Raw genomic sequence first — 26,598 nt, 5'->3', positions numbered from 1 at the left:
TTTGACTCATTGTGATTCACGTCTGGTTGTGTTTGGTTTTTGTCTGCCGCTCCCCTGTTATTTTATTGTTTTGTCCTCATGCCGTCTAAGCCATTAAATGGCACCGGACAGCAAGAGTTTGTGTTTATGCGTGAGCAGACACATGAAAACGACCCACAGGAGAGGGAAAAGGAGCAAGAAAAGCACAAAGAAGCCTAGTAACACACACACTTCCTCCATGAAGTCTCAGAAAAAGTCTTTCATTTAGCAGATGGACAACAAGGCCAAGGACAACCCTGCTGCTTCACAACGGCTTCAGCACAAAGATAAAGATGTGCGACTAAAAAACAAACCATTTCTTTTTGGTCACTGCAAACAACAAACAGGGAACACTCTCAGAATTTTGGAGAAATTCAGAAAGTTCACTAAAAGTTACATACAGTATGAACAAACTTCTTGTGATATTAATATGTTCATTCAAAGTTGTCCAGTCTGGAGGTTCATTCCACTGTGGCAGCCCCAGATTAATAAAGGGACTAAGCCAAAAAAAAAAAAAAAAAGAAAGGAATAAATGAATGAATGAATAAATGAAAGTTGTCCAGTCTTTATTAATGATCTATAAATGTTAGAACTAAAAACTAAAAAGTTTTATAACAACCTTTCATGTAGCTTTATTAAATATTAATGCTTGTTCATGCTTGATGAGAAATAAGAAACAGAACGTACCCTTAATGTCTGCATATGACCAAAAAGTGTTAAAACCAAAATTATACATTAGAATGGCGCATAAATAGTTATATTTAACCAAAAATAGATCTTTAAAAAATGAATAAACAATTGAGTTTATTCAAATCACTTATAGCGCATATCTTTGGACTGAGGGGGAAACCTGAGCACCCGGAGGAAACCCATTCGAACACGGGGAGAACATTCAAACTCTATAGAAATGGCCCAGAAATGGCCCAGCCCAGACTCGAACCAGCAACCTTTTTTCTGTGAGCCAATAGTGCTAACCACTGAGCAACTGTGCCACCAAATCAAATCATTCATCCATTTATTTTCCTTTCAGCTTAGTCTTCCTTTATCAATCCGGGGTTGCCACAGCGGAATGAACCGCCAGCTTATCCAGAACGTTATTTATGCAGCGGATGCCCTTCCAGTCGCAACCCATCCCTGGGAAACAAATCAAATCATTTTTATTTTAATTAACGTTACTTCTTGCAGTTATGTCAATATTAACATTTCCATGATATTCAGACAAATAATAACACACCACATTTTCACAACTCACTGACAAGGTTGTAGGAAAGCATTCATATTTTTATAAGCCGGAATAACAACTGAGCGCAAACAAAATATGTGAGATTCAATGAGACTGACTTAGCATAAACACTGTCAGTGCCAGAAACAGAGCGACAGGCTTTTGGAAATTCAGAGAAATAATTAGTATTTGACTGTCCGCGGCCCCCAGTTTCTCTTAGATATGTTTTAAGAGTGTGTGTGTGCGTGTTTGTGTGTGTGATTGACACAGTGTGCGAGTGTGTGGTATTACTCAGCTTGCGTGGGCCTCCGTCCTTCAGTGTTATACATGAGCAGCCCATGTGTTTAAAGTCCTCTCAGCAGGATACAATAGAGCGTACCTTTATTTCAGTCTAGTAGATCACACCATGAGCTCCATTACTGTGAGTGCTCGGAAAAACAGCTCTGATTGAGCTTGTTTATCGCGTTGACATTTTCAAATATGCTCTACATGGCTAATTCCACATGTTTCTGAATGGTCTGATGCTGCTCTTTACACCCTTGAAATGTGTGTACTGGTTTTGGTGGTGTACAAGGACGTTTGTCTGTATAATCACATGATATGGCCTAGTTTTTCTTACTTATTGTTATTTACAAGGTCATGACTGATTTACTTAAAAATAAGACTTACACCTTCTTACATTTAAATTTTGCCATAGGTTTGATATGAGGGCCATATAATTAGCAGTGTTTACAGTATAAAGTACATTACGCCTATGGAGAGTCCCTGTAAATTACCAATACCAACATGTGTGTGTGTTCTGGTCAGGACTGCCTCCTACATTAGCTTTAGGGATTACACAAGCAGATGAGTGGGTGGCATGTAAAAACATTGAGGGGGCCGCCGTATGACTCCAAACTGAGAATTCCACACTTCTCTCTGAGTGTGTGCGTGTATAGATGCATGCGAACTCACTCCTCTGTGGGCTTAGATTGACACAGACAACAGATGCTTGTGAAGTTGGTGCTCGCCATAAATAAATGCACAGATTTGGCGTTTAAAAATGATGCAGGCGGTGAGACAAATGGATTGAGAACATTAAACTAAATAAAAATGAATGAATCAAATTAAATCGAATAGATCAGGGGTAATCAAATTCGACCATGGAGGGCTGGTGGCCTGCATAATTTAGTTCCAATCCCAATTAGACCCACCTGAACAAGCTAATCAAACTCTTTCTGGGTATACTAGAAACTTTCAGGTTGGTGTATTGACTGAAATTGGAGCTAAACTATGCAGGATACTGGCCCTCCAGGACTGAGTTTGGACACCCCTGGAATGGATCTTTATTATAATTGTCAAAAGTACAACAAAATTTAAAAGTGCTCTCCAGTCGGTGCAAAACAAGAAAATGCTATAGTTACTTAAATAAATTGTATAAAAATAAATATAGAATATGATCCTACATGCACTCAGACACATGCATAGAAACTACATAATACACACATAAAGTATATTACCTTGAGTCTCTTATTTTTTCAAGAAGCGTTAAGAACGGTTATTTAGGTTGGATAAAAATGTCACGGTCACACAAGGAAGACAACGGAGGTAAAATCTTTTAATTTATTCAAGTGGATCAACAAACAACTGTTGGTGAAGCAGGTGAGTGGTGAAGCAAAGTTCAATATGGTAAGTCCACAGTTCTTCAATAACAACAACACACATACTATAGACACTTTGCTTGAGCAGGTTGTTTTGTATCTACAGGAGAAAAGGGGACATCCACGGAGGAGGAAAAGAGATAACAGGAGAGCCGATGAGGAAGACCATCTGACGTTGATTCTAGCCAGTGAGTGACTGGAGGAGATGAGACTTTATGGTGAGTTTGTGATTGGGGTTGCAGGTGCGGGCTGTATTCAGGTTAACATGTGTGGTGTGTGGGGACTGGTGATTGGCTGAGGTTATTGGGACTGCCGGGACAAGCCGAGGGTGTGATTAAAAAACTGTTTTTGAATCTGTTTGTCCTTGCATGAATTAATCTCTAGATTCTTCCTAAGTTAAAATAATGTAGTGAATTATTATTATTTTTTTTTTTTGGTTTTTGGTTTTCCCTGCCTATTATAAATAACATTACTTCAAACAATAATAAGTGTGGTTATTACCTTTTATATTATTTAGGCTCTGTTTATATATCTCAGAAAATGTTTATTTTATTTTAAGAAATGCAATTATTTTAGCTGTATATATGTAGCATTTTACACCGAGTAAACTAAAAAAAGAAAGTATTTTAATGACTAGATTGTAGCTTTATATTAATGGCTGAATTATCGTGATTTGTTAAGCGATAATAAAAGTGATATTGCAAAAATAAATGCTGAAATTACTCAAATAAATCATATAAAAATGTATCTAGTAAAGACAGAATATGATTCTACATGCGCTCAGACAAATATGCATAAAAACTACATAACACAACTTACAATGTTTGCATTAATTCTAAAGATGTTTTAGTAATAATAAACATGTTTTATAATGTAAAAAATAATGTTCAATTTCTTGCTTGGATTGATAGTTTTTCTTCATAAGATTCATAGTATCATCAGGAGCCACAGGTATTACTCTTGTTTTGCCTCTATAGACCATTTCAGTGTGGCCATGTCATTGGCCCATGAACATTTCCTACTTGTTATCAAACTATTTCATAGCTGTAACAAGAGGCAATTTAATCATAACAATGTTAAAGCAGCTATCATAACATTATTTATTAATATGTGGCACTTTTTGGATTCTAGGAAGCTATAGGAATTAAAAGAGGCAACATTTTGGGACTATTGTTTTTGTTTACATCCCTTTAAAATGGTCTATGGTTTGTAAAATGGTATATGGTTTGTTGTCTCTCAAACTTGCACTTTATGAATCACCAAAGGCCACTTTTTTCTACTTAACAACAACAAAACAAGTAGAATTTACAGCAAATGCCCATTTTCGAAATTAAAAAAAAATGTTTTTATTTTATATACAGATATCTGTGAAGCTGTTTCTTCAATATTATTTCAAACAATACCAGCTCTAACAGGATATAAATGACGTTAGCAGCACCAAGGTTAAGGGTTCGATTCCCAGAAGCTATACAAGAACTTATAATGTGCATCGCTTCGGATAAAAGCGTCTGCACACGTCTGTCTGAATAAGTTCAGCCTTGAAATGGATTAAAATGCAATCGGCCTTGTGTCCTTTATTTTGAGAAAGTGGAGGTGCGATAGTTGTGTGGGAGGCACTAATTCAGCTACTGATACCGCTCCAGTTCTGCACTCGCTGCGCTCCAGTTCAGTCAGCAGTCTCTCCAACTTTACGCTTCGTTCCAGACGCATCTGACCGTCCACAACCAAACGACAAGGATTTCAAAAATCAGATAACAGAGGATCACCATGGCAAGCTTAAATGAAACATGCATCTGATCTGTCCAAGCACAGGTAACGCGGAGATGCGCAGCGCCAGGTGATGTGGATGCTGAAGCGGCGCGGATCAACTGGTCTCCAAGTGGCGCTCAGAACCTCCGGTAGAACTTTTTACACGATGGGTTTTCATTATAGGAGTAGGAATAGTGAAGTTCGAGGACTATCTGCTAAGTCTTTATGACAATTTCCCTATTAGTCTCTTTTTAGGCATTTACTGTTTATTAAACGCTTTGCAAATTAACAAATGGCTCGTTTCAAAGCGCACACCGAGTATTGCCTATTGCAGCGCGTTTTGAAACTTTTCTAGGAGATTTAGCGAGAACACTTGCCCTCATCGAGTTAATCCGGATCCCGTTGGCTCGTATGGGACTGAGGCACTCATCGCGGTGTCTGCTCCTGCGGAGAAAGATGGCGGAGGCGGAGAGCACGGAGGTAAGTCAAAGACTCCTTAAGCCATGGTTTAAACATCAATGCACGTATAAAAATTGACATGTACCATTGCAAATCGCGTGTGAATCGTTTTAGTATCTTATTAATGCGTAAATACGTGCATAATGACACGTTGATTTGGAGGTCATACAAATCAGTGCCCGGGATGTGTATGACTATGCAGACTAAACACCAGTGCGGCAGAGCAGGAAAACAAGTCCTGGCGAGATCAAACACCGCGTCCAACGTCAAAATGCAGAGCTCATATTAATATTTAGGATGCAGACAAGTTGAATGAAGATTAAGAAGACATATAATGATAGATGTTAATGGAAACCTAAAAGACAACAAATTAGCCTGATTCTGTAGCTATAAGTCGATAAAGTTACTCGTGTGCTGGTTAAAAAACACTCAGTTCCTCTTATATGTGTTCTGTTGGGTCACCGGCTGAGCGCTGTCCTTGGTGCTGCAGTATTTTGCCCCCCTCCCCGGCTAATTAGCATATTCACCTTTGCAAACCTAATTTTAATGTTGGCGTTGGTAATAGAGGCATCAAAAGAAGAGAAGCCGTGGATAGAAAGGTGAAACATGAATAGCAAGATGGGGGAAAACACAAAAACAGGGTGATAAACGTTCATGTAGTGTATTTTGTCTGTCTGCTTTGCTGTTTTACACAAGTATTTTTATAGCAATGAGTAATTGTTTGACATCTATCTGTCTGTCTGTCTGTCATGTTTTTTTTTTATCGCAATCACTAATTGTTTGACATCTATCTATCTATCTATCTATCTATCTATCTATCTATCTATCTATCTATCTATCTATCTATCTATATCTATCTATCTATCTATCTATCTATCTATCTGTCTGTCTGTCTGTCTGTCTGTCTGTCTGTCTGTCTGTCTGTCTGTCTGTCTGTCAGGCTGTCTGTCTGTCTGTCTGTCTGTCTGTCTGTCTGTCTTTCTATCCCTCTGTCTGTCTGTTCTGTTTTTGCTGTTTTTACAGTCTTTTAAGTAATGTGTTCCAATTTAATAATGTATTTTTCCCACATTTGGACATTATTTATTTATTATATGAATAAAATAATTGTTTTATTGCTCTATTTTCTAAATTAAAATTTGACCTTATTTATTTATTACATAAAATACATTTGTTGTATGTGTGTGTGTAATATTTATTCATTAAATTATATTTAAAATGACTATAGTTTTCTAATTCTCTTAATTGTCTACTTGTGTTTTTATTCTCAATTAGTTTCTGATGTTTAAATTTTTTGGTACATTCATCATATTTAAAATGACGTGTTTTAGAATTCATAAACAAAAAAATTACAATAAAAAGGCCTAATAAAGATAAAAATCGTGAGCCTTTTTTCTGCAAATACTATTTAAAAGCTTCATTCAAGATGCATTTAAAAAAATCTACAAAAAAGGGTATTTACAAAATAAAAAGCACTAAATAAAGCTGAAAACCATAAGGGTTTTTCTGCAAATTAAAAAAAAAAACTTAAATAAAATAACAATTCATTTTAAGGCAAATTTCCAATAAATAAATAGCTCTTTTAACAGTAGAACATCATGTTCACAACACCAAGGTCGTGCGCTTAAAAACCCAAGGGCAGCACAAACCAATAACACGTGTACTTTAAACCCAGTATGAGCTGTTTCCGATAAAACTGTCTGCCAAATATGTAAATACACTTATTGAATCCCAGTGAGCCTTTGCAGATTATTATGCTCTTGTCTTGACCAGCAGCAGCAGCAGCAAAAACACAAGCAACCTCAGCATCAGCAGCAGCAAAGTATTTCCAGCATCCCCTCGTCCCAGTCCCTACAACCATCTCCACTACCAAAACCAGTGACCTCAGTTCATCATGTCCCTCCTCACCCTCCACACACGCCACACGTCTCTGCCCTTTCTGCCTGCCCCGGCCGAGGAAAGATGGCCAAACTGCTCAACCCAGAGGAGATGACATCTCGAGATTACTATTTCGACTCTTATGCCCACTTTGGAATTCATGAGGTAATTGGATGGAGTTTTGGGGTTAGTTTTTGAACTTGTCTCTTGCTTGTCTGTGTTTATATCTTAACTATCAAGTTGTTTTTGATCACAGAGATTGATTTTATGGGTTGCACTTTCAGATTAAGAAAAACTCTAAACAATGCTGGATTATTTACACCCAAATTGGGTAAAATATAGACTAATTTAAACATTCAGTTAAATTTGGTCCTATTCATTTAATTATATCCTATTTAAGTTTACCCAGGAGTTGGGTTTGTTCATTTCTCAACTCCATTCCTTTAGGACCACTAGGACTGCATGTTTTGGATGTCTCCTTTGTCTGTCACACTCATTACAGCTCTTCCAGACTTTGATCCAGAAGCTAATGATCTGGATCAGGTGTGTTTGCTTAAGGAGACATGTAAAATGTGCAAAGCTGGTGGTCCTCCAGGAATGTGGTTGAGAAACACTGGGTTTGCCAATCTCACATGCAGAATTGGGTTGAAATGACAGAATTGGGTTGAAACTGAAACAAATGATATAAAATAATAAGGGTGCACCACAAATAAACTATTTGCATAAGGAAAACCGGAGGTAATGGGAGGTAAGTTTGGCATTGTGCTTTATTTTTATGCTTCATGACAATAATGTTTGGTATTTTAATCTGATATTAAAATCAAAAGCATATCTGTAGCCAAATCTCATTTTAAATTCAATAATTTTGCTATTCCAGATTATATTTTCTATGCAGTATACAGTAATAATCAGCATGTTTATTTATAGTTTTAGCCATTATTAATTATCTTTATTTTTTATTTTTTATTTTATTTGGTGTTAACAAGACAATGCAACATAGAAAAATTATAGACTGTTTTATTTTTCTTATTGTCCCACTATCCCCTCAAAATAAAATAAATTAGTATATGAATTATAAACAAACATATCCTCTGAAAGAAAAAAAATCAATAATAATAAATAAAAAAGAAAAGAAAAATTATAAGAAATTATTAAAAAAAATAAATGAGCAATTTACTATAAAAATGGAAATGTTCACATTAAGGTGTCAATATTTCCCCTTTCCAATTAATTACTGTGTAAAAAGACTGTGTAAAGATCTGATATCAACTGAACAGGGTACGCCTTTGATATAGTCTGAAACAGGGTTCCAGGTCTTGTAAAAAAATTGAGAGATCCTGAAAGTAAACATCTTAATTTCTCAAGTTTTATGTAACTAAAGATTTCTCGGATCCACATGTCATGTGATGGAGGAATCATCTGTCTCCATTTAATAAGAGTGGCTTGTCTAGCTAAAAGAGTAGAAAAAGAAATAACCTGGTGAAATGCAACACTCAAGTCATTATTCAATATAATTTCACTTTTTTCTCAATTAATTTTTATTTGTTTAGTATTTTTATTAGTATTCTTCATATTTAAAATGAAATATATTTTCAATAAACAAACCTAGCAAAACAATGACAATAAAAAGACTGATTAAATCTGAAAATCAAACAGCTTTTTCTGCTAAAAGTTTTTTTTTTTTTCAATAAATCTAAAATCAAATGAAATGAAATGTCAGGTTATTGAAACCTAAATTGGATCAAATATGGACTTTCTTAAACATTGAGTTAAATCGGGTGCTATTAATTTAATAAAAAAAACATTTATCAGGAGTTTGATTAGTCTCTATTACATGCAAATATAATATTAAAAGCATATATGTGGCCAAGTCACAATTTAAATTCAGTGTTTTGTTATTCCAGATTATATAATCTATATAGTACACAGCAGTGTTTCTCATCCACATTCCTGGAGGACCACCAGCACTGCATGTTTTGGATGTCTCCTTTGTCTTATACAGGTCTTTCAGTCTCTGCTTATGAGCTGAGGATCTGAATCAGGTGTGTTTAGTTAAGGAGACATAGACAATGTTTAGAGCTGGTGATCCTCCAGGAACGTGATTGAGAAACACTGGTATACGGTAATAATCAACATGTTTTGAGGTTTTTGCCATTATTCAATATATTTTCACTCTAATAAGTTTAATATTCAGTGGATGAACTGTGATGACACTTAATGACTTACATTATGACATCACTTATTGTATGCATAACTTACTCCCATAATTCACACAAAGAATCATGGCGCATTGAAAATAGGTGGATATAACTTGTACCACCATTCAAGAACATACTTAAAAATGTCATTGAAACCATCTCCCAATCTCATTCAGGAAGAAGCGAATGCACGTCTTTGATATCAGCACATTCAGAGCACGATGGTCAAATTGGATCTGTCTGTAGATAAAAGAACAGTTCTTGATAAGGCTGAAAAAGAAGGACAAGAGTACGATAGCGAGATGGGGAAAGAGAGGAAGAAAAGGGAGAGAGAGAGAGAATTAGAGCGCTGGGAGGGCTGGTTGGAAAGATGTGTATCAGTTAATCCCAGCAGGATAAATGGAGACCTGTCTCTATAAAAAGAATCCTGGAGACACTGTGCTTTGTGTCCTATATATTGTCCTCCATAGGACTCCAAGGGAAAAAAAGGTCCAGAAATGAGGGATAAAAGTCAAGGATTCAAACTGCACCAAATTATGTACTCTAGCCTAAATACTGCTAATGCACTATAAGATTATTGGTCACACTTTACAATAAGGTTTCATTAGTTCATTTATTTACTAATATGAACTAAGTATGAATAATACTTGTACAGCATTTATAAATCATAGTTCAACATTTAGTAATGCATTATTAACGATCAAATTCATGCTTGCTAACATTAGTTAATGCATCGTGAACTAATAACGAACAAGTGTATTTTCATTTATTAATCTTAATTTACATGAACAAAGACTGTAATATATTAATTGTTCATTGTGTGTTCATGTCAGTAAATGTATTAACTAATACAACCTGATTGTAAATGTTTACCAGATTATTATCATTATTTTTATTTATTTGTTTTTTTTTTATTTATTATTTTTTTTATTTAATTTAATTTAATTTTTATTTTATTTTATATTATTTTTATATATTTTTAAAAGAAGGTAATACAAAAATTGTGAATTAAAGTGATTAAAGTAAGCAATACGGATAATTATGTTACAAATGTTTCTATTTCAAGAGAATATATTTTCTTGCAGTCCTTTGTTTACTTTATAGTACATTTTTGGTTCTTTATAGTATACTAAAAGGTATATTAAAATGATATATAAAGGATCATGTGAAATTTTGAAGAAGTGTGATGATGCTGGGATACAGATGTTCATCACAATAATAAATGATTATTTTTAAATATATTACTTTTTCCTTATGTATTATTATTTTAAGTGTACAAAGTGTACAGCATACAAAAGACTGAGGGTTTACTCTTCATGTGATACCACATTCAACTAAAAAATGGGGTGTAAAATGATGTGTTAGCCATTTATTTACTTAACAACAGCATATTGTTCTCCTAAAACTGCAAACTTCCATTAACAGGTTTCCAAGTTCAAGTTATAGAAAGCAATACTATTATAATCTCCATGTAAACTTCAAAAAAGTCTAAAACTGTTAACTTCTGGCTTTATTGCCTGCTTATTATCAAGATACTGGCTGTTTGTTTGCATTTATAAAGTATGATCTTATTCTACATGGCTAATCCTACCTAATCCCTAAACTACTACCTTACTAACCGTTAATAAGCCGCAAATTCTGAGTCATTTGTTAATAGTGGGAATTGTAGCTTAAAATAAAGTGACCAAAAAGTTTCAATTTTAACCTAAAAGACTAAAAAATATGCCAAATCATAACTTACTAACACATTATCTACTAAGTACTGCAATTTTCCAATTTGCAAAAGAAAAAGAAATGCATTAATCTGCCTAAAATGTTTTCCCTCCACCTCTCAACAGGAAATGCTAAAGGATGAGGTGAGGACGCTGACTTACAGGAACTCCATGTATCACAATAAACACATCTTCAAGGATAAGATCGTTCTGGATGTGGGCAGCGGAACTGGAATCCTCTCCATGTTTGCTGCCAAGGCAGGAGCCAAGCATGTGTACGGGGTGAGGACTTAAATTACTCATTAAGAGTTAGATGCTAACATACAGGCATTACTGCACAGCTCTGTCTTCATCACAAAGTGTGTGTCTTTATCACAAAGTATCTGTATGTCTATGGAGAGAGACAGAGTGGGAGAGTGTACTGATAATATCAATAGCCTTACTGTGCTTCTGCTCTGTAGTTAGATAACACTCCATTGATCCACCCACTAGGTCCAGTTTTAGTCGTTTTTCATCTTTTCTATTCTACAATAAGTTAAAAAAAGACTCACTTTCTGTCCAGAGCAAAAATACAAGCAGAAAGAGTTCACAGAGTACATCTAAAATGAACAGCTCGCTCAAAAAAAGGATTATTTACTCATCATGCAATTGTTTCAAACCTGTTTGAGTCTCTTCTGTTGAGCACAAAGAAAGATATAATAAGGCCTATTGCAAAAATCAGCCATTTACTTTCTTAGTGTTCCTATATGAATGATTTTTATATTGTTTTGTGTTCAACAGAAGAAATAAAACCATAAAAGTTTGGAACTACTTAAATGTGGGTAAATGTTGAGGACATTTTCATCTTTGGGTGAACCATGGCTGCGTCCGAAACCTCCTACTACTCAGTAGGTACTGCATTTGAATTTAAACGTACTACTCAGCCGTTAGAAGAGTACGTTCTATACAGTATGAATTTGAAAAGTATGAATGGAATTCGGACGTACTACATCCGCCATTTTGTCATGGTCACGTGACCTACCTGCGTCAGTGGCGTCGCCTCACTTCCATTCATGAATTCTCTCACGGGGCATTATGGGATAGCGCAGCGTGCATGGGATGCGCACTTCAGAATCTCGCCGGAAGTAGTAAGTCATCCGGGTACTTCTCGCCTACTGATTTTCGAATTCTATGAATTCAGACATACTACTCGGCTCGCATACTGATTTTAGCGTACTATATAGTATGGAAGTATGCGGTTTCGGACGCAGCCCATGTCTTTAATGGATTTGATAGCAAAACACATTTTACATTAATTCATTCATTTTCCAACCAACAAATATTCTGGCATATTTATTCATGTAGCAGATGCCCTTCCAGCCGCATCACAGTACCGGAAAACCCATACACTCTCTCATATGCACTAGACACTATGGCCAATTTAGATCCTTCAATTTACCTATAGCGCATGTGTTTGGACTGTGGGGGAAATCGGAGCACCCAAATTTCAGTATTGATTGGTATCGAATTCCAATATCATGACAACCCTAATACAGACAGCATATTTCAATACATTGCTTTGAATACAAACACAAAACCAATCAGTTAAATGCTGTTCATCCATCTAGCATGCGTCAACTTGCAATTGTGGTTCATTTGCATTTCATACACCTGTATCAATAGGTAAAATTGGTAATTAAGCTAATTATCATTGCTAATTATCATCTTGTCTTGTAGATCGAATGCTCCAGCATATCAGAGTATTCGGAGAAAATCATCAAGTCGAATCATCTGGACAGCGGTAAGATTTACATTGATGTTAGGCACAGGACAGTGTTTAGGTTTGATCTGCATTCTTGTACGGAATAGCAGAGTCATACATTTTTTTCTGCTGGCAAGTGGAGTGCCATGACACAGGAAGCAGCAGAGTCACTTCCTGTAGCTGACACTGTGTTCGGTGTGATGGTAGAAGCTGTTGTTCAGTTGTCCACAGCAGCTCTCATTAACACTGGAGAACAGCAGGCTAGTGAGGAGCCTGAGTCAGCGTGAGGGAGTCACTGCTACACGCACATACACATACACACATGCTTGTTCTATAGTTATCAGTGTGGGAATTTCCCATAGACATATTAATCCCTATAAACCACAGGTGTCAACTCAATTCCTGCAGCTCTGCACAGTTTTGCTCCAACCCTAATCAAACACAGCTGATGCAGCTAATCAAGGTGTTTAAGACTCTTTCTGAAGACCTCAATTATTTGGATCAGGTGTGTTTGTTTGGGGTTGGAGCAAAACTGTGCAGAGCTGCAGGAATTGATTTGACACCTGTGCTAGAATATAAGCCATGTATTGAAGAACACACACAAGCAGACATTCATTGGAAATTACCTCTTGTCTTTGGGAAAATGGGGGAAAAAGGTGAGCATTGCAGAATACATGATAAAGAAAACCTTGAGGAAACACATCAGTCAAATCAGGTATTACATTGTTATTTTTTTAGTGACTAAATGCATATTTTTGTAACCCATGTGATTTCTGAAATGTGATATTTATTTATAAGTAAACAAAAAAACATGGAGTGACTTGCATCAGGGTTTTTATAGTCATTTGTTAGCATTTTATTAATTTACTTATATTTATAATAATAAAAAGATAAGCTGAAATTATCAATTAAATATTATAACATAATCTCATGTCTCACTATATAACCATGTTTACATCTATTTTTGGGATATATATATATATATATATATATATATATATATATATATATATATATATATATATATATATATATATATATATATATATATATATATATATATATATATATATATATATATATTTTTGAGACAATCCATGATACATCCACCAATAATTGGTTTTCTTATTGCGTCATTAACGACAGCATTAAGAATATCCATTCATCAACCAATACCATTATACCATGCATCAGAAATATTAAAGACAGTTATCATGATATTTTGGCTAAATGATTTCCAAGAACAACATTGTGAGCATCAAACATTTACCTCCGAATCCAAGAAAATGTGTGCACTCAAAAAGGAGGTTTGCTGTTTGTTCACACACTGTAAAAAATGCAGGGTTCCACACAATTCCTTCATGTTGTCCCAACTCAAATTCATTAGGTTAACTTAATTGTTTTTACAAATTTTAAGTGGACTGAACATAAAACAATTAAGTTGTTCTAAAAAAGCACGTAAGAACTGTGTTGATTCAGCTCATTTGAAATAAATAGTTTGAACAAGCAGCAAACTGTATTTATTTGAGCTAACTACTTATTTAAAATGAGCTGAAACAACTCAATTACTGTTTTTTTTTTTTGAGGGGGGGGACTCAATTGTTTTATGTTCAATCTACTTAAATGGGTAACAAACATGGTTCAAATATTTATGCAAGATTAAAACTGACCATAGGTTAAATTTAAATGTTGGACAGAACCATACTGCCTCTCATATTAATGTGTTCGTGCATCTTGCAGTTATTACGATCCTTAAAGGCAAGGTGGAGGAGACGGAACTGCCTGTGGATCAGGTGGACATCATCATTTCCGAGTGGATGGGTTACTGTCTGTTCTACGAGTCCATGCTCAACACTGTCATCTATGCCAGAGACAAATGGCTGGTCAGTCTGTGTCTGTGTGTGCATGCATGAGTTTTCTGTCTCAAGGCCAAGGTTATTTGACTAATTAGAATGTGAAGCATGTGTCCGGGCTGAAAATGATCATTTATAATGGAAATGAGTGGCCGGTCTGATGAATGTCTACCACTGAATGACAATTTGGTCCGGAGGACAAGTGGCTTGTTAGAGAATTTTTTAAATTTTTTTATAGAACTATTGTGTTGGTGCCAAGACATTGTTTCACCCTGGGGTTATTTTTATGGTCCATTGAACAGGAAGGAAAAGAAAGAATGATGTGAAGTCACTGGAATAATTGGAATATAATCGTGCTTATGCCAGGAATGCATTGTTGTGGATTAAAATGTAATACGAGGGTAGTTTACCTAAAATTTCAGCCAGTTTCTGTGCTATCCTGTGATGTGATAATGCTTTAGTGCGTCATCAAAGATATTAAAGAGTCATACTAGATTGTTTATATTATATTATATTATATTATATTATATTATATTATATTATATTATATTATATTATATTATATTATATTATATTATATTATATTATACTATATTATATTATATTATATTATATTAATACAAAGTTTATTATTTTCTTATATTATTACATAGTTGATATTAGCTCAGATTCATTTAATATTTGCTTATATCAAACCCGTAAGCTGTAATTCCGAAATGAATGTTAGCAAATAAACACTAATCAAAAATTTATATTAAGTCATATTAACAAATGGTAATGTTATTATAATAATATGAAAAGTAATACATTAATATAATTATTATAATAACTTGAAAATATGTTGTAATAAATTGTATATAATACATTATTATATGTATTATAATTATTTGAAAATATTTAGTTTTATGACATCATAGTGTTATTTTTAATATATAATAATAAAAATATTTATAATAATAATAATAATAATATAAAAATAACATTATAATAACAAATATAAATACATAATAATATTTTTTCAAATTAGTTTTGAATTTGTAAAAAAATTGGATAATAATAGATTATTTTAAATATTATATTATATTATATTATATTATATTATATTATATTATATTATATTATATTATATTATATTATATTATATTATATTATATTATGACCTCATATATTTATATGAATAATAAAACATTAAATATTTAAAATATTTAAGATAACAAAGTAGATCATTGTCTAATAATAATTATAAATTATCAAAAAAAAATGTAAAAGTAGTTTTAAATAAAATATATAAATCATTTAAAAACAATCATTATATGTAATTATTATTAATCATATTTATATCATAATAACTTAAAATGATTGGATTTTTTAACTTGAACTTCTATTTTTCTTTTTTAGAAACCTGGTGGTTTCATGTTTCCAGACAGAGCGACATTATATGTGGTTGCCATTGAAGATCGACAGTACAAAGACTTCAAAATTCACTGTAAGCACAAACACACACACAGACACACAAGCACATATACACACACTTATAAACCATTTAATAATATATCTCCTTACTATTCCCTAATATATTTTTTTCTGAATCCCTTGCATTTATTTATCCTACAAATAAGAAATTAAGAAAAAAAAAAAAAAACTCCTGTTGAATTTTATCACTCCCCCGCAGCAAAAGCTTTTCTTTTCTCCATCCCCTCCACTGCCTCCTTCTAGTTTTTGGATGGAAGAGTGAGATTCGTTTCGGCCGAATGTAATCAAATGCTGCCAGACACAGAGGAGGCACAAGTCTATTTTAGGTCCAAATGAAGGCGACCAGACACAGCCAAGACAGATTTTTCAACCTTTCAAGCCCATTTTCCATCTGAAATATCTTCAAATGTGCTTTCAGGGTGGGAAAACGTCTATGGATTTGACATGACGTGCATCCGAAATGTTGCCATGATGGAGCCCCTGGTGGACATAGTAGATCCTAAACAAGTCGTTACCAATTCCTGCCTTGTTAAGGTACCGTTTGGGCTCTTATGTGTATGTGTGAGCGAGATCTGATCTGAACCGACTGTGTGATAGGCCACTGCTGAACACATGTAGCGTGGGTGTTATATAACAGAATAATTCACAGTAAAGGGCCGCCTGATGACAGTGTGGTAACGTGCGCTCATCTCAACACATGCACTAGCACCGATCATTCATTTAAATTAGCCAGCAGAAGTCAGTCCTTGTGGGATTTCATGCTAATTATATCATATTTTGAAGCTTTTGCTCTGCTAATAAAATTGACTTAAAGGCCATACTATGGATGCTGATTTTTTGAACACAGAAGAAATGTAATTGCAACTTTTTTGCGTACATATGTAAATATTCTAACGTTCTTTGTCTAATGTTTCATAATTCTGGCTTTTTCTTTCTTATTATGGCTGTTTATATCAAGACAACAGATATTTTTATGTTGCTTTAACTTATTTTAATAATTTAATCAGGTTTCATCTCAATTTTTTAAGTTATATAAAGTTTAGCTTATTATTTTCAGTCAGTTTGATTAATGTAAGTTGAAATGACTAAAAAGGGTCATTTGATAAAAATTTTTTTAAGGCAGTAGGATTTTTTACAGTGTATGTCAAATCAGAATTTGATTAGATTTGTCTTTATTTTCCTTACAATATTATTAGGTTTCTCACAATTCTGATCTTATTTCACTTCATTTTGACCTCTATGCTCAACTCTGAAACACATACTGACTTTTCTAAGGGGAAAAAGGACAAGATTGCAAGATATAAAGTCATAATTGTTGAGATCTAGGTCTTTGAAGTTCTGATCTTGCGTATTTTTCTTCAGAATTATAGGTTTGTTTCTCACAGTTTCATGTTTATAGGCTTCCCTGCTATTCTGTCTTTATTTGTTGATATTATGACTTGTTGTTTGGGGGAATTTCTAGATATATATAAAAAATGAGAGTTAAAAGATGTAACTGTGAGAAATAAAGTCAGGCATAAAAAGGAAATAAAAAAAGGAACTACACTTTCAATACAAAACACCCATCTTATTGACAAAACACTCTTTGGTAACACTTTATTTTGATGGTCTATTTGAGTAGTATAATGTCTGCTTAATATCTGTTGATACTGCTCCTTCAAAAGACATTTAACTGACTATAAGAAACTTTGCAAGTACATGTCAGTTTACTCTAACCCTAACCCCAACCTAACAGTCTACTTATAATCTAATGAGAAGTAGTTGGCATGAAGATGCAATGTAACTTAAATTCAACAAACCATCAAAATAAAATGTGATCCTCTCTTTTAATACTACATAATATTTTTATAAATAATAGAAAGAAAAAAAATATTCTACTACAAAAAATAATATAAAAAAATAATAATAATATTGACAATATACTTATAATACACTACATAGCTTTTAAAAATCCACCTTTATCTTCTGTTTTGTTTTAGATACAAACGACATGGTCTACATTTTGTAGTTTAGTTCATAGTTTTCTGTAATAGTATTAAAAAATAAATCTTTATTTTATATACTAATATATTATTATTTTATTTGTTTGTTTATGTATAGTTATTTATTACTATTTTAAAATATTTTATCTGTCGCGTTAAATATGTACTGCTACAAATTTATGTATTGCTTGTTGTTGTTTTCATGTGTTCTTGGAGTTTATAAGAAATATAATTATTATTATTAAAAATTTATTTAAAAAAAATTAAAATATATAAAAAATTTTATAAAATGTTTTTATTTTTTTAATACAAAAACACCAATATTATTGATAATATACTTTTATAATATACTATATAATAATAATAATAATGAAAGAAAGAAAGAAAGAAAGAAAGAAAGAAAGAAAGAAAGAAAGAAAGAAAGAAAGAAAGAAAGAAAGAAAGAAAGAAAGAAAGAAAGAAAGAAAGAAAGAAAGAAAGAAAGAAAGAAAGAGAAAAAATGTTTTCAACAAGACTTTTAAAACAAGTATTATAATACTTAATCTTATTATACTACATACTCTTTTGGAAATAATAAAAAGACAGAAAAAAGATTTTAACAAGACTTTTAATACAAAACTGTCTCAAAAATACATAATGTTTTTAAATAATATAAAGAAAGATTTTTAGCAAGAAAGAAAGAAAGATTTTTAGAAAGAAAGAAAGAAAGAAAGAAAGAAAGAAAGAAAGAAAGAAAGAAAGAAAGAAAGAAAACATACTGAAAGAGAAGTCTGTGTTTTCATTGAGTCACCTGAGGGTTGAGTCTCTTTGAAGAGCAGAATGAGTCTCTGTGAGCTTTACTGAATGAAAGGCTGAACTGAACAAATGAAAGGGTCAATGCTGCCACTCATCTGTTCTTCACACAAAGCCTAAGAGGATCTTTGTTCACCAAGGCCAATGCTTGTGCCAACTTCTCTACTTATACGGGCACAAATATATACCCACAGCCAAACAATATAGTCTTTGAAACAGGATCTGTCCTGATGTGTGGGTTAAGGCTATATAACATAAACCACATTCAGCTTACATCACAGCTAAAGTATTTCATGGCCGATCGTCAAAAGAACTTTGTTAGTACAAATATGAAAGCCAGTCATAATCTCTATTTGAATATTCTTTAAAGTGTGATATATGTGATGTATTTCTTTCAGGAGGTGGACATTTACACAGTGAAGACGGAGGATTTGTCGTTCACCTCAGCTTTCTGTCTGCAGATTCAGAGAAACGATTACGTTCATGCTCTCGTTACGTATTTTAACATTGAGTTCACCAAGTGTCACAAGAAGACTGGCTTTTCCACTGGTATGTCACTTATTGTGTGTCTTATAATTATCTTCTTCAGATGAATCCAGTACTAAGTGAGCTGTTGTTGTATGTTGTTATACACTTGAAGTCAAAATTATTAGCCCCCCTGTATATTATTCCCCAATTTCAGCTTAAAGTGCAATTTAAATACTTAATTATTTCAATTAGGGTAATTAAGCAAGTTATTGTATAACGATGGTTTGTTCTGAAGACAGTCAAAAATATTGCTTAAGGGGGCTAATAATTTTGACCCTTAAATGGTTTTTAAAAAATTAAAAACTGCTTTTATTCTAGCCAAAATAAAACAAATAAGACTTTCTCCTGAAGAATTGTAGGAAATATTGTGAAAAATTCATTGCTCTATAATTTTGACTTCAACTGTATATTGTCGTATATTGACTTCCAGCCCCAGACGCACCCAGCACTCACTGGAAGCAGACAGTGTTTTATCTGGAGGATTATTTAACTGTGCGCAGGGGAGAGGAAATACTGGGCAGCATCACTGTGAGGCCCAATGAGAATAATGAGGTGAGGCTGTCAATGGTGAAGGTGGGAAATCTGATACTGAACAGTGGCTGTCAAACATTTTGACTCCAAGGACGTCGGTTGTCAAATGCAAAATTTGAAGCCCCCACAGGATATTTTTTGTAGTTATTCAGCTGTAAATAAAATGCTGGAATTTTTGTCTTAATTTAATATACTAAAAATTAAATTAAATTAAATTAAATTAAATTAAATTAAATTAAATTATTTTTGAACTTGAAGTAGACTGAATTATTTTTTCATCATATATATATTTTTTTCATTTTCGTCACCTTTTTTTGTCTTATTTTAAATCAATTTATGCCATCTTGCAAACAGCAACTTCCAATCTAAAAATCTTAGAATAAACTAAAAAAATATTGCAAAAATGTGTTTTCATAAAAATAGTTTTAGGACTAACAATTTAAAACATGAAACACATTTCATATTTTAACTTTGTTGCATCTCATGTTACATTGTTTTGGGCCAGCTTGCAAATAGCAGCATGTAACTGATCAGATATTCAACTTGGTGTAAGATAATATTTCTGCTATTTTGTTTGTCTTGCAAATAGCATGTTTAATAGCAAAACATTTTTTAAGTCATTGAAATTAATAACATTTTTAAAAACATTTTAAAATATATTTTTGTAAATATTTTTTGTCTTTAAAAATGCAATACATTTCAGTGATTTTTATCTTACCTTATTTGTTGGAAATAACATGTTTAAATATTTTTGAATGATATTTAGTAGAAGATGCTCAATAATTTTGAAAGATTTTATTAACTTAATTATTTGCAAATAGCAGCATGCAACTGGTAAAATATTTAGGAACTTGATGAAAGGACTGTAGTGTATTTTTAACAAAACCTACATTTTTAAAGATATTTTAAAATTAAATTAATTTCAGTGACTTTTAGCTTACTTTGTCTTGTAAATAGCACATTTAATAGCACAATTTTAAAATTAGATTCATTAGAAGATGTTCGATGATTTTGAAAGATTTTAATATTTGCATTAACTTATAATGAACTAAAATAAGAAATTAGTTGCTTATTTTATTTTTATTGTAAACCTGTTTTGTCTTATTTTAATTATTTAAGCCATCATGCTTCCCCCTTTGGAAATACTGTATTTGCAAATATTAACGCTAATAAAATCTTTCAAAATTATTGCAAATCTTCTAATAAATATAATTTAAACATTGTGCTATTAAACAAGCTATTCTCAAGACTAACAACATAATCTAAGTCACTGAAATTAATACAATTTCTAAAAACCTTAAGAAAATGTATTTTTACCACAAAACCTACGTTTCAGAAAAGATTTTTTTTTAAATGCCATAAATTTCAGTGACTTTTAGCTTATTTTGTTTGTCGCAAATAGCATGTTTAACCAGATTTTTATTATATTTATTCAATTAATAATTTGATTATTTATTAAATTGATACTTTGCATTCGTATTTACAGTATTTGTATTGTATTATAATGCCCTAAAATAAGAAATAATTTGCTTATTTGTTCTGTTTTTAAGCTTGTTTTGTCTTATTTTCAATTGGAAGTGTGCTGAGGCCCTCTGGTGGCTTTTGTCCTTTTCTCTGAAACCTACTTGTAAATTAAACCAATAGTAAATACACTGCAAAGAAAAACCCAAATGATACAAAACACTGAAATATCTTTCTCTGCTCTGTTTCAGCGTGACTTAGACTTCACCTTTGAGTTGGATTTCAAAGGACAGCTCTGCGACGCCGCCATCTCTCACGACTACAAAATGCGGTAAAACCCTCACAGCATCCTAAAGCCGGGACCGCGTTTCCCAGAGCGATTCGGCAGAGGTCCCCCCTCCGCCTGTGTCTGGATAAAAGAGGCTGCTGAACGGCAGGAAACCTCAGTGATGTCATCAGTGCCAGTCCAGCACTAAAAGCAATAGTGTCATCACATGTCACGTTCTTAAATGCACATAGAGGATAGACTGAAAAAAACATCACTCTGAATGTAACTGCTAATGAGTCTGAGAATGTCAAAGTCTGTGTTTATTTCACCTTTAAAGATAGGGAAAGAGTTACCGAACAGTATATAACGCCAATGTGGAATCGTACTATAGTGCCTCGTTGAAAAGGCTTCAGTTTGGGTGCGTACATGAAAACAGCATGAATGATTGTTCTGCTTATATTTAAGTGCTTTTATTGTGTTTATATTGATTGGGTTTGTGTCGAGTCGTTTAATATAGTGACCGCTGGCATGTTCTATGCTTTGCTTATTATTTAAATTCACTCACTAAGATCCTCTAAGAGCAACTATACTGTTTTAAGTCATCAGGATTTGTTATTTTTAGGATGAACTAAATGTGTTTTAACTTGAGAGTATTTTTGGTTTCGTGTTCTGTCAGGTCACTGTCACATACTACCTGTTGAAGAAAGTCTGATTGAGTTAAAGTGGGTTTTATATTCGCACATTCGTTCATTTTTGAACAGTGACAGCTTTTGACATATTTAAATATATTATATTCTGTCTGAAATCGCATCTAAGTGTAGCAGAGGCCAGCGTGTGAAGTGTTGTGCAGGTAAACCTCCCTCCCTACCTCTAAAAGGTGCTTTAGCGACAGACGCTTGAGGCAATGGTATTTAGCCTCCCTGTTAGAGCAACCAATTCCCATGCGGAAAGTCTATGACTCAATCCCAGCTTGGAGCGGGTTGGGTGGTTAAATTGGTGCCATTACCCGGATGGGAGTGAGGTTTAGGGGGGTGAGTGTAGCAAAGGCCAGCTAGTGAAGTGATAGGTAGAGGCCATGGTCTTTAGCCTCCTTGTTAGAGCAACCAATTCCTGACATAAACATGCTATGTGCATCCTGAGCCGGGACAGTGAGCAATGTTTGACAGTCATTCATTAATTTTCCTTTAGCCTAGTCTCTAATTTATCAGAGGTTCCACAGCGGAATGAACCGCCAACTATTCCAGCATATGTTTTATGCTGAAATATCTTGATCTGATCTTTTTTAGCCTGACTTGGACTTCAAAGGACAGCTCTTTACCGCCACCATCTCAAACGACAACAAAATGCGGTAATCTCTCATCTCTGATTTATTCAGAGAGTCGCCACCGTGGAGTGAACCCCCAACTGTTTCAGCATATGTTTTATGCAGCGGATATCCTTCCAGCCTCAACCCAGTACTGTAAAACACCTACACTTTCACATTCACACACACTCATACACTATGGCCAATTTAGCTTACCCAATTCACCTTTAGCGCATGTCTTTGGACTGTTGGTGAAACCGCAGCACCCAGAGGAAACCCACACGAACACGGGGAGAACATGCAAACCCTACAGAAATGCCAATTGGCCCAGTCAAGACTCGAACCAGCAACCTTCTTGCTGTGAGGCGATTGTGCAACCCACTGAGTACACCTTGAAAGTCGCTGGCTGATAATATGATTTCCATACTTTTCTGAATAGTAATAATAATTAATAATAAATGATATTATTAACGGGAAAGTCTGAATGTGCGAATATAAACTGATTCATGTAAAAACAAGAGCAGTTCAGATGAAGACAGCGAACGAGGCACAAAATGTTTGACTCTTAATTTAGCCAAGGCTTTTTTCCTCCCCTTCAATAAGGTATATTTGGATGCTTTATTTTGTCGTCATCATCTAAACTGCCTTGCAAATGGTTCCTGGAAACACTTGTTGTTCACAAAGATCTGCCGGTCAGTTTGAAATCCAAGTTTCGTGATGCTAGCAAGATTTGAGAGGATTTTAATGAGGCTATAATGTGATAAATAAATGGAAAGCAACAAACAAAATACATTTTCTTCTGAATTACTTTGCTTTTGCTTACCTGGTTGAATTGGATATTTTGCACTTATCACACTCTTTTCTCCATCAAAAGAATGGCTATTGTAATTAACACTTGTTTGCATTATACAATAACAAATAGAATATATACAGTACAAAAATCATTTTAGGTGAAAAACTGTTCAAACTACATTATAGTTCACATACAGTTGCACACACACACATCAGATGAGCGCAGATATACAACGCTCTTTGCCAAATGGACAGGAAAAGCCTTTTTACATGTTACACTGTTCATTTTTGATTCAGGCGAGGGTAAATTCAACCTTTTTCCATCTAAAATAAATTATTTACATTAAGTATAGTGTGGTTGATACATGATGATACATGAAGCATATTGATTTGGTCACTTGCAGCAGGTTTTCTTCTTTAATGGTTGATCCCCCAGTCTGACTGTGTTTACCCAAACTCTGTCTTCCTGTTCCCTCAGGACTCTGAAATATATCAGTTTTTGTTAAAATAATAAAAATATGAGAAATGAAATAGCTCTAAATAATACTGATATTATTTTATAAATGAATATATAAATTATTAAACCATGAAAAGTAACAATTGACTTTATTTTTATTTATTTCTTTATTATTAATATTATTATTATTAACAATAATAATGATTCTTATTATTATTTCTAATCCACAGTTCTGCATCATTTATTTGATCTGATTATAATATTTAAGTAGCAGGTCATGTGATCTCAACACGGCTGCCACCTGTACCTTTCAAAGTAAATATACTACATAAGGTTTGCACAGTATGCAATAAGTATAACAGATATACATTTAGTATAAATATATAAACATATCATGCTGATCTTTTTTATTATAAAAAGGAAAACCAAATTGTTTCTTGGTATCATCTTTGTTTTTTTTTTTTGTTTGGTTGTTTTGTTGTCTGTTAGCTGCCTCACAGTTTCATTACCCCCCTTTTTTGTGTGTGAGTTCCAGCTCTGTCAGAAGTATTACAAATATTGAGGCTAAATGACATACAAAAACATTATATTGTGTGATATTAGTCCTCTTACCTGGCCAGGTGTATCATGGCCTCCAGCACATTAGCTCCAGTATAAGCACTGCACTCATAGAACATCAGGTTTGCTTCCTAAAAAACATTGATATATTATAAGTCTATGCGTGAAGACATCGTATTAAATAAATAACCTTCATAGTATTTAGTTGTACTGTAATATATTGTGTACATCCATACCTCTGCTAGCAGATCAGCCTCTTTTGTCTGCACTTCTCTCTCATTCTCTTTATCTGATTTGTTGCCGAGGAGCATGACGGGGATGGGGTCGCCCACAGCCTCCTGTATGCTGGATAACCAGGGACGAACTGAGCTGAAACTGTCCTCCATTGTGATGTCATAGATGACTACCACACCATCAGCTTTGCGGAAAAACTGCTTGGTAATGCTGCGATACCTGCAGGCCACAGAGTAAGTCATGCTGGAGGTTTTGTCATCAGTGAGATCATGATTTGGTTGTATTATAGACTACTCTGGATGATAAGCTGTGGAAATGATAATACTAAAGTGTAAAGACTGAGGAACAAAAACAAAGCATGCTAACTGATGGGGAATGTTAATGCCCTAAATAGGAAGATATTAATTATATAAATGCATTTATAAATTACATAAATAAACGTTAGTATGATGTTATCAGGGCCTCACCTTTCCTGGCCTGCTGTATCCCATAATTGAAGAGCCACATGACTGTCCCCCAAATTGAGTGTTCTCACACTGTAGTCAATGCCTGTACAAAAGTAGGGTATTTAAAAAACATTGAATCACTTTATGCATTATATATATATATATATATATATATATATATATATATATATATATATATATATATATATATATATATATATATATATATATATATATATACATAAATAATAAAAACAGTTGCATATTAGATATAGTTATATGTTTAATCACATTTAAAAAAGGGAAAATATAAAACTATAAAACAACAACAAACCATTACCCCATCATAGCCACTAGAGTGTACTGCTGAGTAACATTTACTCTACTCCAAAAGAAAAAACACTTGAAATTCACTTAATATGTATGTATAATAACAAAAGTTGTATATTTAGTTATAGTTGAATGTTTAGATATAAATTTTAAAAATGAAAATTACCCCATTATGGCCACTAGAGTGTACTGTTGAGTAACATTTGATAATTATCTTGAACATTTGAACATCTGTTAATGAACTCTGCTCCAATAAAAAAATAAAATCCACATTTTTTTTTACTCTTTACATATTTTACAGAGAAATTTGCCTCTAATTTAGATTCATTTTACAAATAAACTACAAAGTGTGCATTTGTTAATGAAAACTTTAGGAATAAACTGAAAGTTGTCACTGCATTATTAAAATTAATATTAAACTAAATATTATAAAGACAACAAAATAGCATTGACTGAATATTAATTTGGAACAGAAAGTTCAGCGTAATTTTTGTGGATGCTGTTTGGTTTTTTATTAAGTTTAGTTTTTGTTAGTATTTTTTTATTTTTTTGTAAATTATTATTTTGCAAATAGGTTAAAAAAAGGCAAGGAATGACTTACAAATGGAAATCAGAACAGTTACAGAGAATAAAAACAGGTACAGGCAGGTGTGTGTGTATATGTGTGCATGTAAAGGTAACTGAGTGAACAGGTCAAATTATACAAATAAGAGAACATAAAAATACACGACATGCATATTAGTAGAATTTGGTTTAATTTCTGATACTACAGTCAAATTCATCTTTGTTTTGCTCAGATTTATTAAGTCTAGGGAGAAATGGTCTAGAATGTGAACTGATGGTGTTTGACATAATCTGCTGTGCTATGTGAGCCAGGTTTAAATGCAGAGAGTGTGACTTCTCAAGCTCTCTCATGTGATGCTGCCTGCTTTAAGAACTCCATTATAGCAGTCTGGCATAGCTTTAAGTAACACAC

At 33.3% G+C, this 26,598-nt stretch overlaps 2 protein-coding genes across 7 annotated transcripts in view; one reads left to right on the top strand and one right to left on the bottom strand.

Annotated features, from left to right (window-relative positions):
- Positions 1 to 4,521: 4,521 nt before the first annotated feature.
- prmt8b (protein arginine methyltransferase 8b) lies at positions 4,522 to 23,593 on the top strand. Of its 4 annotated transcripts, none has more exons than XM_021475051.2 (10): positions 4,522 to 5,109; positions 6,865 to 7,128; positions 11,000 to 11,155; positions 12,590 to 12,653; positions 14,355 to 14,497; positions 15,866 to 15,953; positions 16,359 to 16,474; positions 19,113 to 19,263; positions 19,673 to 19,794; positions 21,486 to 23,593. In XM_021475051.2, the coding sequence occupies exons 1-10, from the start codon at positions 5,041 to 5,043 to the stop codon at positions 21,567 to 21,569; spliced, it is 1,257 nt and encodes a 418-aa protein (XP_021330726.1). In that variant the 5' UTR covers positions 4,522 to 5,040; the 3' UTR covers positions 21,570 to 23,593. The 4 variants fall into 4 exon arrangements, with proteins under 4 accessions (XP_021330726.1, XP_005164712.1, XP_005164711.1 ...); XM_005164655.5 differs by having other exon boundaries at positions 6,862 to 7,128; XM_005164654.5 differs by having other exon boundaries at positions 6,859 to 7,128.
- The window catches only part of cracr2ab (calcium release activated channel regulator 2Ab), a 21,194-nt gene continuing 18,116 nt past the window's right edge, over positions 23,521 to 26,598 (bottom strand). For all 3 annotated transcript variants that reach the window (XM_073947078.1, XM_009300248.5, XM_068220749.2), the window contains exons 14-17: positions 25,314 to 25,395; positions 24,849 to 25,065; positions 24,667 to 24,743; positions 23,521 to 24,079 (exon numbers count right to left, since the gene is read on the bottom strand). In XM_073947078.1, the coding sequence (XP_073803179.1) occupies positions 23,992 to 24,079; positions 24,667 to 24,743; positions 24,849 to 25,065; positions 25,314 to 25,395 (464 nt within the window). In that variant the 3' untranslated portion in view covers positions 23,521 to 23,991. The remainder of the gene's footprint in view (positions 24,080 to 24,666; positions 24,744 to 24,848; positions 25,066 to 25,313; positions 25,396 to 26,598) is intronic.

This window comes from Danio rerio, chromosome 4, assembly GCF_049306965.1.
Source record: "Danio rerio strain Tuebingen ecotype United States chromosome 4, GRCz12tu, whole genome shotgun sequence".
Taxonomy (NCBI): Eukaryota; Metazoa; Chordata; class Actinopteri; order Cypriniformes; family Danionidae; genus Danio; species Danio rerio.
The sequence above is the reverse complement of the archived record's forward strand: the minus strand, read 5'-3'. Positions and strand labels throughout refer to the sequence as shown.